The sequence below is a fragment of the Monodon monoceros genome, unplaced genomic scaffold (assembly GCF_005190385.1).
Source record: "Monodon monoceros isolate NGI ecotype Baffin Bay Population unplaced genomic scaffold, NGI_Narwhal_1 Super_Scaffold_3, whole genome shotgun sequence".
In the NCBI taxonomy this organism is placed as follows: domain Eukaryota; kingdom Metazoa; phylum Chordata; class Mammalia; order Artiodactyla; family Monodontidae; genus Monodon; species Monodon monoceros.
Window position 1 is genome coordinate 41,502,155 of NW_021703780.1, and position 13,463 is coordinate 41,515,617.

The following is a 13,463-nucleotide window of genomic DNA, read 5'->3' on the forward strand; positions in this document are numbered from 1 at the left end:
TGTCTTTCTTGTGAGTTTTCTTTGTAGATTCATGACTTCCCTCTTGTGGTTTCCTTGTTCTGTTCACATAATTCAAGGCCTCATCTAGCAGCTCTTACTTTCTCAAAGACTTCCTCAGGCAGGCATCCCTTTCCAGGGGATGGAAAGACCCTCTCTAGTTAAGACCTCATTACCTTTCCCCTCTACATTTGAGCACGTCTGTTTGTTCTCCAGTTTCTTTCCAAAGTAACACCCTGCCTGGAATGGACATCTTCGTTCATTCTTTCTAGACTCACCCCTTCCTGAGCCCTTCCCCATACTCAGCTCAACCGGAAACTTATGGCACCATGAATTATACAATGATTTGATACCCTCTATGATGCTCTCCCCCTTTCTGCCCCCAGTTTCTTCCAGACCAAATCACAAGCACCTTTAATTTAATTTCCACTGTTACTACCTCTTCAATGAAAATTCTTCTAGTCCCATCCTCCCCACTTTGGGATGAGCTCTCTCCTTCCTTAAACAAACATGGCCCTGTTGGGAGACTCTGTGGGCACTTGATCAGTTCTGCAGGAGAGGCTGGAGATGGGCGACCAACGGGAATTACTGGAAGAGACAGACAATGCACTATAAAAGGAGTCTTGTGAGGATCCAGAATATGAAGGGAGGTTTTCTTCCAACTAGTAAAAGATTCTGATGCAAAGTCTATAATATTTAGACTTAATTCCAAGTGAGCTTGACCTTTGCCCACTAACATCCTCTTTATGCCTTTCTTCTTCCCAGGATGTGCCTGTCCCTCCCAAGCCTTTTTCTCTCCATCCTTTACATCAAACTAAACTCCGTCCTCCTGCTAAGTCTCTGATGCATCCACAGACCCTCCCACATGCTGACTGTCTTACCCCAGGACCCTTCAGTCACTTGTCCTCCTTCTCCCTGAGTGATGAACAGGAGAATTCTCACACCCTGTTTAGTCACAACGCATATAATAAGGTGAGAATGCCCTGTGCTGTGAACCTTCTTCATGCTTAACTTTCGAAACTTATATGTGGATGAAACATATATTAAGAATATTTAAATATATTAAGAATGTTAAATATTTGTGTGAAGACACATGTCCTTAAAAAAAGATAATAATTAACCTTGGGGAATTATTAAATATTTATGTTTCCTTTAAAAGTCATTTCCTAATTTGCATTGCTCATTGTTTCATGTTCTAATCCCAAGGTGGAAATCCCAAGACATGTTTCAAAACCTTAAAAGATGCCATTATTAATTTATCTTCTAGTCTTAGTTTAACATTCTTAAAAAGCTTCTTAAAATGACAATACCTTGATGAGGAAGCATTTATAATTGAAGTCAGTGGGCAAATAAATAATTAGAATTTCTGCAGATATCTGCAATAAATATTAATATTTTATTTAAAAATGTATCTATCTGTCTCATAATGTATAGTGATGGGATATGTAACAAGTAATGAGGTGTTCAGTACCTTAAAAATATGTATATATATTTTTAAAAAAGCAAAAATACTTATAGTTGGCTTTGGAATGTAATCATATATATTCTATTAGAAGCAAGCAGTCAATAGCACATAAGGCTTATGTATAAGCATCCTTTGCTCTTCTGAGCATCACCATAAAGACATTCTGGCTTAACACAGACTCTCAGACCTTGAAACTTTTCTAAAAGAATTGACTAGTCAAAATCAACCTGCAATTAAATCTTTTTTTAAAATGTAAAATCTTGTTTTAAAACATTTGTTTTGCAAATTCTCTATATTTAATGAAATACACCTCTATATTTGGAAATCAATCAAGGGCATATGTAGTTGAACAATATTCCTTGGGCCTTAAAGCATTAAAAAAAATGTTCATAAACCCAGTCTAAACACAAAGAATCATCTAAAAAGTGAACATAATTATATGAGGAAAAATTATCTTTTATACTTAATAACATTTATCATGACTGAGTTGTCAACCCTGAATTAAATTTTTAAAACATCCGTTTTCTGCAAAACAAATGTTTTTAGGCAAAGTTCAGGATGACATTTGTATGGCCTTTGGTTCCTTCTCATTCTAGGTCTAGAAAAAGAAGTATTTCAGGGAGAGTATGATATTTTAAAATGATTTTATATTATCTGTAATTCTCTCTCTTTTAGTACTAGCCAACGTATATGACATCCATTTAGCTATTAAATAGAGTTAAAAATTCTGATACTAACAACCATTTTCTTATATAAATTATCATCTATGATAGGATTATAATTGTATTTTATAGATATCAATTGCTTCAAATAGCTCTTCTTTTGACATTTTTAGTGGTGTTTTCTGGAGACATTCAGCAAAGGTAGAGTCAGTATTTCATTCATAATTTAGCCTTTGCTTGGTCAGGCTGTGAAAAACAATATATGAAAGCCATTTGAGGCTAGACAACTATTTTCAGTCTACACAAGCTTCACAATAGATTTCATCTCTCAGTGTCTGAGATTTATTGATATTTTCACACCTGAAATGATAATAATGATGATGATGATGATGTTGTACTTAGACAACATTTCTTGATGGAAGATTCAGTTGCTTAGTTTTGTATTTTAATTGCTCCTATTAAAATGTATGAATTTTACTTAATTTGATATCAATGTTTACAAACACTGTGTTGTAAATATTCAGCCAATACCATACCAAGTTATCAAGACTTGTGTTTCTTTTTTACTGAAAATAGCTTCTTGTCTGAAATTGTAAAACGTAACTGTCATTTAAATTAACTTCTCTCCAATATCCTAACATCCTTCCCAGATCTCACTTTGCAGCTTTATCTGCTGGGCTCATCTCCAAACTCAAACCTTCCCTTCCCTCCCCTCCCCCAGAGGTCCACATTGAACTCGACCTTACATAACTGCCTCTGGGGCTCCCTTATCAACTGGGGCTACAGAAGATGTTTGACAAGTTTTGTTCTTCTGTTTCATCTGTAGTGTGTGCTTCTCTCTTGTCCTAAATACTTACACTAATCCCTGCTCTATTCTCTTACTGTCATTAGTTCATATGATGAACTTCATATGATGTCCTATCATATATGAAGATGCTCAGGTGTTTCCCTGTTATTGTGCTTAAACCAGTATTTCCTCTCTTTTCCCCGTCTCATGAAGGGAGTCATTACTCTTATTTCCTTCTTTAACCCTTATAACTAACATAGCCCAATGGATAAGAGCATGGTGTCTTTAGTCAGTCCATCTGAGTTCATTTCTTGAACCCACTCCTTCCAGATGGTGATAGTGGGCAAGTGAGGATGGTAATAGTACTGTCTTAATAGAATATTATGAGATTAAGATGGACTAATATGTATAAAGCACTTAGGATAGTGCCTGGGACATAACAAGAACCATATAAGAGTTAGGTCTTTGCATAAGCCTTCCTGAATTGTCATTGCCATCACTCTCCTACACCTTCATTTGTTCTTTTTCCATTGAACCCATCTTCTTTGTATGCAGAAACTTCAAAACACAAAATAAAATGAATACTTCCCCTTCCTTTTCCTTGCTGATGCTACAAACCTAGTAATTTCAAGACTTTCTCTCAAAGTGATCAGTAGCCATCGCTCTTCTGTAAATTACTCTTTAATTCATTCTTGAAGGCATTTTGTCTTTCACCTCAACCACTCTACTGAAATTTCTCTCTCAAGGGTAAACTGCTTGTCAGCAAACTCAGCTGAATTTTCTGAGTCTTCTATCTCTTTTATGCCTTTTAGCAATTGACACCGTTGATCATTCACTCTTGAATCTCTGTCATCATTCTGCTCTTGGGATAATATGTACATTTCAACTCCCTGACTGTTCCTTCTTTGTTTTCTTGGTGGACATGTCCTCCTCTACCTCTTCTCTCTAACTGCCTCACTTCAGATATTCACCTACTCACAGGCTTCTGGGGTGATCTTACTTGTACTGATAATCCTCAAATCCACATGTCCATTTCTGCTTCTCCTCTGAGTTCCAGTTTTATACCTTCAGATGCTTGCTTGTCAGTTCCCCCAGGGTGCCATGCTGTCACCTCAGACTTATCATTCATGTCGTCTCAAACCAGTTCTGTTCTGGCAGAACCCCAAATACCCTGTATCGTAAACAACCCAGCCCATTAAACTCAAACACAATCTCCACCTTCTCACTCTCTAAAACGTATAACACTACTAAAAACTCTACCACTAATCCTAAAAGAAATGCTCCTAACACAACCTTATTAGAAACCCAAACCTCAGGGTACTGCTCAGTAGCCATAGCTGTCGTGTAACCAAACACAACCAACATTCCCCCCAGATAAATCAAAAATACTATTAAACCTAAAAATGAACCACCAAAGTTTAAAACAATCCCACACCCAACACCACCACCCACAATCAACCCTAAACCCCCATAAATAGGTGAAGGCTTTGAAGAAACCCCCATAAAACTAATTACAAAAATAACGCTTATAATACAAACAATGTATGTCATCATTATTCTCACATGGACTTCAACCATGACCAATGACATGAAAAATCATCATTGTCATTCAACTACAAGAACACCAATGACCAACATTCGAAAAACACACCCACTAATAAAAATCCTCAATTACAATTTATCGACCTTCCCACCCCATCAAATATCTCTTCATGATGGAACTTTGGCTCCCTACTTAGTCTCTGTCTAATCGTACAAATCCTAACAGGCCTATTCCTAGCAATACACTACACACCACACACGACAACTGCCTTCTCATCTGTCACGCATATTTGCCGAGATGTTAATTACGGCTGAATTATTCGATATCTACATGCAAACAGAGCTTCCATATTCTTCATTTGCCTTTACGCCCACGTAGGACGTGGCCTATACTATGGCTCCCACGCCTTCCAAGAAACATGAAACATTGGAGTAATACTACTATTCACAGTTATAGCTACTGCATTCGTAGGCTATATCCCACCCTGAGGACAAATATCATTTTGAGGCGCAACCGTCATTACCAACCTCCTATCAGCAATCCCCTACATCGGTACCACTCTAGTCAAATGAATTTGAGGTGGCTTTTCCGTTGACAAAGCAACACTAACATGCTTCTTTGCCTTCTACTTCATTCTCCCCTTTATCATCCTAGCACTAGCAACCATCCACCTACTATTCCTCCACGAAACAGGATCTAACAATCCCACAGGAATTCCATCCAACACAGACAAAATCCCATTTCACCCCTACTACATAATCAAAGACATCCTAGGTGCCTTACTACTAATCTTAACCCTACTTACACTAACCTTATTCGCACCTGACCTGTTAGGAGACCCCGACAACTACACCCCAGCAAACCCACTCAGCACCCCAGCACACATTAAACCAGAATGGTACTTCCTATTTGCATACACAATCTTACGATCAATCCCCAACAAACTAGGAGGAGTTTTAGCCCTACTACTCTCAATCCTTGTCCTAATGTTCATCCCAATACTCCACACATCTAAACAACGAAGCATAATATTCCGACCCTTCAGTCTACTTTTATTCTGAATACTAGTCGCAGACTTCCTAACCCTAACATGAATTGGAGGTCAACCCGTAGAACACCCATACATAATTGTAGGCCAATTAGCATCCATCTTATATTTTCTCCTAATCCTAGTGTTAATACCAGTAACTAGTCTTATCGAGGATAAACTCCTAAAGTGAAGAGTCTTTGTAGTATAACAAAATATCCCGGCTTTGTAAACCAGAAAAGGAGAAAACCACACCTCCCTAAGACTCAAGGAAGAAGCATTGCACCTCACCGCCAGCACCCAAAGCTGAAATTCTACATAAACTATTCCCTGAAAAAGGTTTATTGTAGAATAACCACAAGGCTACAGTGCTATGTCAGTATTGAAAATAATTTATTTTATAATACTTTTGTTATATAAATCATACACACATGTACCTCCACGTGTCAATAATAGCGTCTTCCTGTAAATGTATATATGTACATGCTATGTATAACTGTGCATTCAACTATTTTCCCCACGAGCAGTTAAAGCTCGTATTAAATTTTATTAATTTTACATATTACATAAAATTATTGATCATACATAGGACATGTCCTGAAACAAATTCAAGTCAGCTAACACTATGGCCGCTCCATTAGATCACGAGCTTAATCAACATGCCGCGTGAAACCAGCAACCCGCTCAGCAGGCATCCCTCTTCTCGCACCGGGCCCATAAATCGTGGGGGTAGCTAACGGTGATCTTTATAAGACATCTGGTTCTTACTTCAGGACAATTTTAACTTAAAATCGCCCACTCGTTCCCCTTAAATAAGACATCTCGATGGGTTAGTGACTAATCAGCCCATGCTCACACATAACTGACATTTCATACATTTGGTACTTTTTATTTTTGGGGGGGGATTTGCACAGACTCAGCTATGACCTTAAAAGGTCTCGTCACAGTCAAGCAAATTGTAGCTGGACTTGTATGTATTTGTTATTTGACTAACACAACCAACATGTGCAATTAAATTAATGGTTACAGGACATAGTACTCCACTATTCCCCCTGGGCTCAAAAAACTGTATCTCGTAGTGGATCAAACCCCCCTTACCCCCTACAAAACTAACCATCTGCTTAGATATTCACCACCCCCCTAGACAGGTTCCTCCCTAGATCTATGAACCATTTTATTCATAAATCAATACTAAATCTGACACAAGCCCTATAATGAAATTATACGAACATCTTTTACACCCCATAGGTTAATGTAGCTTAAATTTTTCATAAAGCAAGACACTGAAAATGTCTAGATGGGCTCGCCAGCCCCATCAACATAAAGGTTTGGTCCCAGCTTTTCTATTAATTTTTAACAGACTTACACATACAAGCATCCACATCCCGGTGAGAATGCCCTCCAAATCACAACGATCAAAAGGAGCGGGTATCAAGCACGCTACACTAGCAGCTCACAACACCTTGCTTAACCACACCCCCACAGGACACAGCAGTGATAAAAATTAAGCCATGAACAAAAGTTTGACTAAGTCATGTTAACTAGGGTTGGTAAACTTCGAGCCAGCCACCGCGGTCATACGATTGACCCAAATTAACAGAGACACGGCGTAAAAAGTGTTAAGGAATCACACAGAATAAAATCAAATCTTAATTAAGCTGTAAAAAGCCATAATTAAAACTAAGCTAAACCACGAAAATGACTTTAGTACAATCTGAGTACACGACAACTAAGACCCAAACTGGGATTAGATACCCCACTATGCTTAGTCGTAAACCTAAATAGTCACAAAACAAGACTATTCGCCAGAGTACTACTGGCAACAGCCTAAAACTCAAAGGACTTGGCGGTGCTTCATATCCCTCTAGAGGAGCCTGTACTGTAACCGATAAACCCCGATTAACCTCACCAACCCTTGCTCCTTCAGTCTATATACCGCCATCTTCAGCAAACCCTAAAAGGGAGTGAAAGTAAGCATAACTACCATACATAAAAACGTTAGGTCAAGGTGTAACCTATGGGATGAGAAGAAATGGGCTACATTTTCTATACTAAGAACACCCCTCATACCCACACGAAAGTTTTTATGAAATCTAAAAACCAAAGGAGGCTTTAGTAGTAAATTAAGAGCAGAGTGCTTAATTGAATAAGGCCGTGAAGCACACACACACTGCCCGTCACCCTCCTCAAGTACCACAGCAAAGCCCCAGCTCACTAACCCATGCTAAGCTACGAGAGGAGACAAGCCATAACAAGGTAAGCATACTGGAAAGTGTGCTTGGATAAAACAAGATGTAGCTTAAACAAAGCACCTAGTTTACACCTAGAAGATTCCACAACCCGTGTATATCTTGAACTAAACCTAGCCCACACCCCCTCCCACCGCTACTACCATAAACTAATCAAATAAAACATTCATCATACATCTAAAGTATAGGAGATAGAAATTTAATCACCAATGGCGCTATAGAGAAAGTACCATAAGGGAAAGATGAAAGAAACACTAAAAGTAAAAAAAAGCAAAGCTTACCACTTGTACATTTTGCATAATGACTTAACTAGTAACAACTTAGCAAAGAGACCTTAAGCTAAATTACCCGAAACCAGACGAGCTACTTACAAGCAGTAACTAGAACAAACTCATCTATGTGGCAAAATAGTGAGAAGAATTATAATAGAGGTGAAAAGCCTAACGATCCTGGTGATAGCTGGTTGTCCAAGAAAGGAATTTCAGTTCAACGTTAAAATAATACTAAAAACCACATCAAGTCTTAACGTATATTTAATCGTTAGTCTAAAAAGGTACAGCTTTTTAGAAATGGATACAACTTTAACTAGAGAGTAATATAAACATAAACCATAGTTGGCCTAAAAGCAGCCACCAATTGAGAAAGCATTCAAGCTCGACAATAAAACAATGTTTTAATTCCAACAATAAGTAAACCCACTCCTAGCCTGACTATTGGACTAATCTATACAACTATAGAAGCAATACTGTTAACATGAGTAACAAGAAATTTTTCTCCTTGCACAAGCTTACATCAGTAACTGATAATATACTGATAATTAACAGCTAGTAAATATAACCCAACACTAAATTATTTATTAAAAACACTGTTAACCCAACACAGGCATGCATTAAGGAAAGATTAAAAAAAGTAAAAGGAACTCAGCAAACACAAACTCCGCCTGTTTACCAAAAACATCACCTCTAGCATAACCAGTATTAGAGGCACAGCCTGCCCAGTGACAATCATTAAATGGCCGCGGTATCCTGACCATGCAAAGGTAGCATAATCATTTGTTCTCTAAATAAGGACTTGAATGAATGGCCACACGAGGGTTTTACCATCTCTTACTTTTAATCAGTGAAATTGACCTCCCCGTGAAGAGGCGGGGATAACAAAATAAGACGAGAAGACCCTATGGAGCTTCAATTAATCAACCCCAAAATCACAAACCCAAACCACCAAGGGATAACAAAGCTTTATATGGGTTGACAATTTCGGTTGGGGTGACCTTGGAGTACAAAAAACCCTCCGAGTGATTAAAGCCTAGGCCTACTAGCCAAAGCATAATATCACTTATTGATCCAAAGTTTTGTTCAACGGAACAAGTTACCCTAGGGATAACAGCGCAATCCTATTCTAGAGTCCATATCGGCAATAGGGTTTACGATCTCGATGTTGGATCAGGACATCCTAATGGTGTAGCCGCTATTAAGGGTTCGTTTGTTCAACGATTCAAGTCCTAAGTGATCTGAGTTCAGACCGGAGTAATCCAGGTCGGTTTCTATCTATTACGCATTTCTCCCAGTACGAAAGGACAAGAGAAATAAGGCCAACTTCAAATAAGCGCCTTCAAACAATTAATGATCTAATCTCAACTTAATAAATAAGCGCAAATCATACCTGCCCAAGACCAGGGCTTTGTTGAGGTGGCAGAGTCCGGCAATTGCATAAAACTTAAACTTTTACACCCAGAGGTTCAAATCCTCTCCCCAACAAAATGTTTATAATTAACATCCTAACACTCGTCCTCCCTATCCTCTTAGCCGTAGCGTTCCTAACACTAGTAGAGCGCAAAATCCTAGGTTATATACAGCTCCGAAAAGGACCAAACATCATGGGCCCACATGGCCTGCTCCAACCCTTTGCTGATGCAATCAAGCTATTCACTAAAGAACCCCTATGACCAGCTACATCCTCCACCACTATATTTATCATTGCACCCGTACTTACCCTAACCCTAGCCCTCACAATATGAAGCCCCCTACCCATACCATATCCCCTCATCAACATAAACCTAGGAATATTATTCATGCTAGCAATATTCAGCCTAGCCGTCTACTCTATCCTATGATCTGGCTGAGCTTCCAACTCAAAATACGCACTAATTGGAGCTCTCCAAGCAGTAGCACAAACAATCTCATATGAAGTAACACTAGCCATTATCCTCCTATCAGTACTTCTAATAAACGGCTCCTTTACCCTATCCACACTAACCACAACACAAGAACAACTATGACTATTTTTTCCTTCATGACCATTAGCCATAATATGATTCATTTCCACCCTGGCAGAAACTAACCGAGCCCCCTTCGATTTAACAGAAGGAGAATCAGAACTCGTATCCGGCTTCAATGTAGAATATGCAGCAGGCCCTTTCGCCCTATTCTTCCTAGCAGAATATGCCAACATCATTATAATAAATATATTCACAACTATCTTATTTCTAGGAGCATTCCACAACCCCTACACACCAGAACTATACATAACAAACCTCATTGTCAAAACACTACTGCTCACAATATCCTTCCTATTAATTCGAGCATCTTACCCCCGATTCCGATATGATCAATTAATACACCTACTCTGAAAGAATTTCCTTCCCCTAACACTAGCCCTCTGTATATGACAGGTCTCACTGCCCGTTATAATAGCAGGCATTCCCCCCCAAACATAAAAGACAAGAAATATGTCTGACAAAAGAGTTACTTTGATAGAGTAAATAATAGAGGTTTAAACCCTCTTATTTCTAGAACAATAGGAATCGAACCTACCCCTAAGAATTCAAAGTTCTCCGTGCTACCACATTACACTATAATCTACAGTAAGGTCAGCTAAACAAGCTATCAGGCCCATACCCCGAAAATGTTGGTTTATACCCTTCCCATACTAATAAATCCATCCACCCTTATCATTATCCTAATAACCCTCGTCCTAGGCACAGTAATCGTAACCACCACCTCTCATTGACTATTCACCTGAATTGGATTTGAAATAAATACAATAGCCATTATCCCCATCATAATAAAAAATTCTAATCCCCGAGCCACAGAAGCCTCCACTAAATATTTCCTATCACACACTACCGCATCCACGCTACTCATAATAGCAGTCATTATTAACCTACTACACTCCGGCCAATGGACCATCACAAAACTTTTCAACCCAACAGCATCTATACTAATAAAAAAGGCCCTAGCTATCAAACTAGGACTATCCCCCTTCCACTTCTGAGTACCCGAAGTAGCACAAGGCATCCCCCTAACTACAGGCCTAATCCTACTCACGTGACAAAAACCCGCACCCCTATCCATCCTCTATCACATCTCATCATCGATCAACCTGCATCTAATGCTAATTATATCTTTACTTTCTGTCCTTAGTCGGAGGATGAGGTGGACTAAACCAAACACAACTCCGACAGATTATGGCCTACTCATCAATCGCCCACATAGGATGAATAGCAACCATCCTACTATATAACCCAACCCTAACTTTACTACACTTACTAATCTATATCACAATAACTTTCACCATGTTCATGTTATTCATCCAAAACTCAACCACCACTACATTATCACTATCCCAAACATGAAACATAATACCCGTCACCACAACCCTCACCATGCTCACCCTACTCTCCATAGGAGGACTCCCTCCACTTTCAGGTTTCATACTCAGATGAATGATTATTCAAGAATTAACAAAAAATGATATTCTTATTATACCAACATTCATAGCCATTACAGCACTACTCAACTTATATTTCTACATATGCCTCGCCTACTCCACAGCATTCACCCTATTCCCCTCTACAAACAACATAAAAATAAAACGACAATTTCACTCCACAAAACAAATAACCCTTCTACCAACAGCAATCGTAATATCCACAATACTCCCACCTCTCACACCAATACTCTCCATCTTACTGTAGGAGTTTAGGTTAAATCAGACCAAGAGCCTTCAAAGCCCTAAGCAAGTATAATTTACTTAACCCCTGCCTAATAAGTATTGCAAGACTATACCTTACATCAATTGAATGCAAATCAAACACTTTAATTAAGCTAAATCCTCACTAGATTGGAGGGATACATCTCCCACAAACTTTTAGTTAACAGCTAAATACCCTAATCAATTGGCTTCAATCTACTTCTCCTGCCGCGAGAAAAGAAAAGCGGGAGAAGTCCCAGCAGGATTGAAGCTGCTTGCTTGAATTTGCAATTCAAAATGATCATTCACCACAGAACTTGGCAAAAAAAAGGACTCTACCTCTGTCTTCAGATTTACAGTCTAATACCTACTCGGCCATTTTACCTATGTTCATAAATCGCTGACTATTCTCAACTAACCACAAAGACATTGGCACCTTATACCTGTTATTTGGTGCCTGAGCAGGAATAGTAGGCACTGGCCTAAGCTTATTAATTCGCGCTGAACTAGGTCAACCTGGCACACTAATTGGAGACGACCAAGTTTATAACGTACTAGTAACAGCCCATGCCTTCGTGATAATTTTTTTCATAGTCATACCTATCATAATCGGTGGGTTTGGAAACTGACTAGTTCCCTTAATAATTGGAGCACCTGACATAGCTTTTACCCGTATAAACAACATAAGCTTCTGACTACTTCCTCCTTCCTTCCTATTTCTAAAAGCATCCTCAATGGTTGAAGCTGGTGCGGGCACAGGCTGAACTGTATATCCCCCTTTAGCCGGAAACCTAGCACATGCAGGAGCCTCAGTAGACCTTACCATTTTCTCCCTACACCTAGCCGGTGTATCCTCAATCCTCGGAGCTATCAATTTCATTACAACTATCATTAACATAAAACCACCCGCTATAATCCAATACCAAACACCCCTCTTCGTATGATCAGTCCTAGTCACAGCAGTATTACTCCTATTTTCACTACCCGTCTTAGCAGCCGGAATTACCGTACTATTAACTGACCGGAACCTAAACACAACCTTCTTTGACCCTGCAGGAGGAGGAGACCCAATCCTGTATCAGCACCTATTTTGATTCTTCTGCCACCCCGAAGTATATATCCTAATCCTACCCGGCTTTGGAATAATTTCACACATTGTAGCTTACTACTCAGGAAAAAAAGAACCTTTCGGGTATATGGGAATAGTCTGAGCCGTAGTGTCTATCGGGTTCTTAGGCTTTATCGTATGGGTTCGCCATATATTCACGGTTGGTATAGACATCAACACGCGAGCATATTTTACATCAGCCACTATAATCATTGCTATCCCCACAGGAGTAAAAGTCTTTAGTTGATTAGCATCACTTCATGGAGGGAATATTAAATGATCCCCCGCTCTAATATGAGCCCTAGGCTTTATTTTCCTCTTCACAGTAGGTGGCCTAACTGGCATTGTTCTAGCTAATTCATCACTAGATATTGTTCTCCATGATACCTACTACGTAGTCGCCCAATTTCACTACGTACTTTCAATAGGAGCTGTCTTCGCCGTCATAGGAGTGTTTGTCCACTGATTCCCACTATTCTCAGGATACACACTTAACTCAACATGAGTGAAAATCCACTTTATAATTATATTCGTAGGTGTAAACCTAACATTCTTCCCACAACATTTCTTAGGTTTATCCAGCATACCTCGATGATATTCCGACTACCCAGATGCCTACACAACATGAAACACTATTTCATCAATAGGCTCTT

At 39.1% G+C, this 13,463-nt stretch overlaps 1 protein-coding gene across 2 annotated transcripts in view; it reads left to right on the forward strand.

Moving 5' to 3' along the window:
* The window catches only part of MLIP (muscular LMNA interacting protein), a 290,707-nt gene that overhangs the window by 238,986 nt on the left and 38,258 nt on the right, over nucleotides 1-13,463 (forward strand). For both annotated transcript variants that reach the window (XM_029242994.1, XM_029242992.1), the window contains one exon: nucleotides 763-969. In XM_029242994.1, the coding sequence (XP_029098827.1) occupies nucleotides 763-969 (207 nt within the window). The remainder of the gene's footprint in view (nucleotides 1-762; nucleotides 970-13,463) is intronic.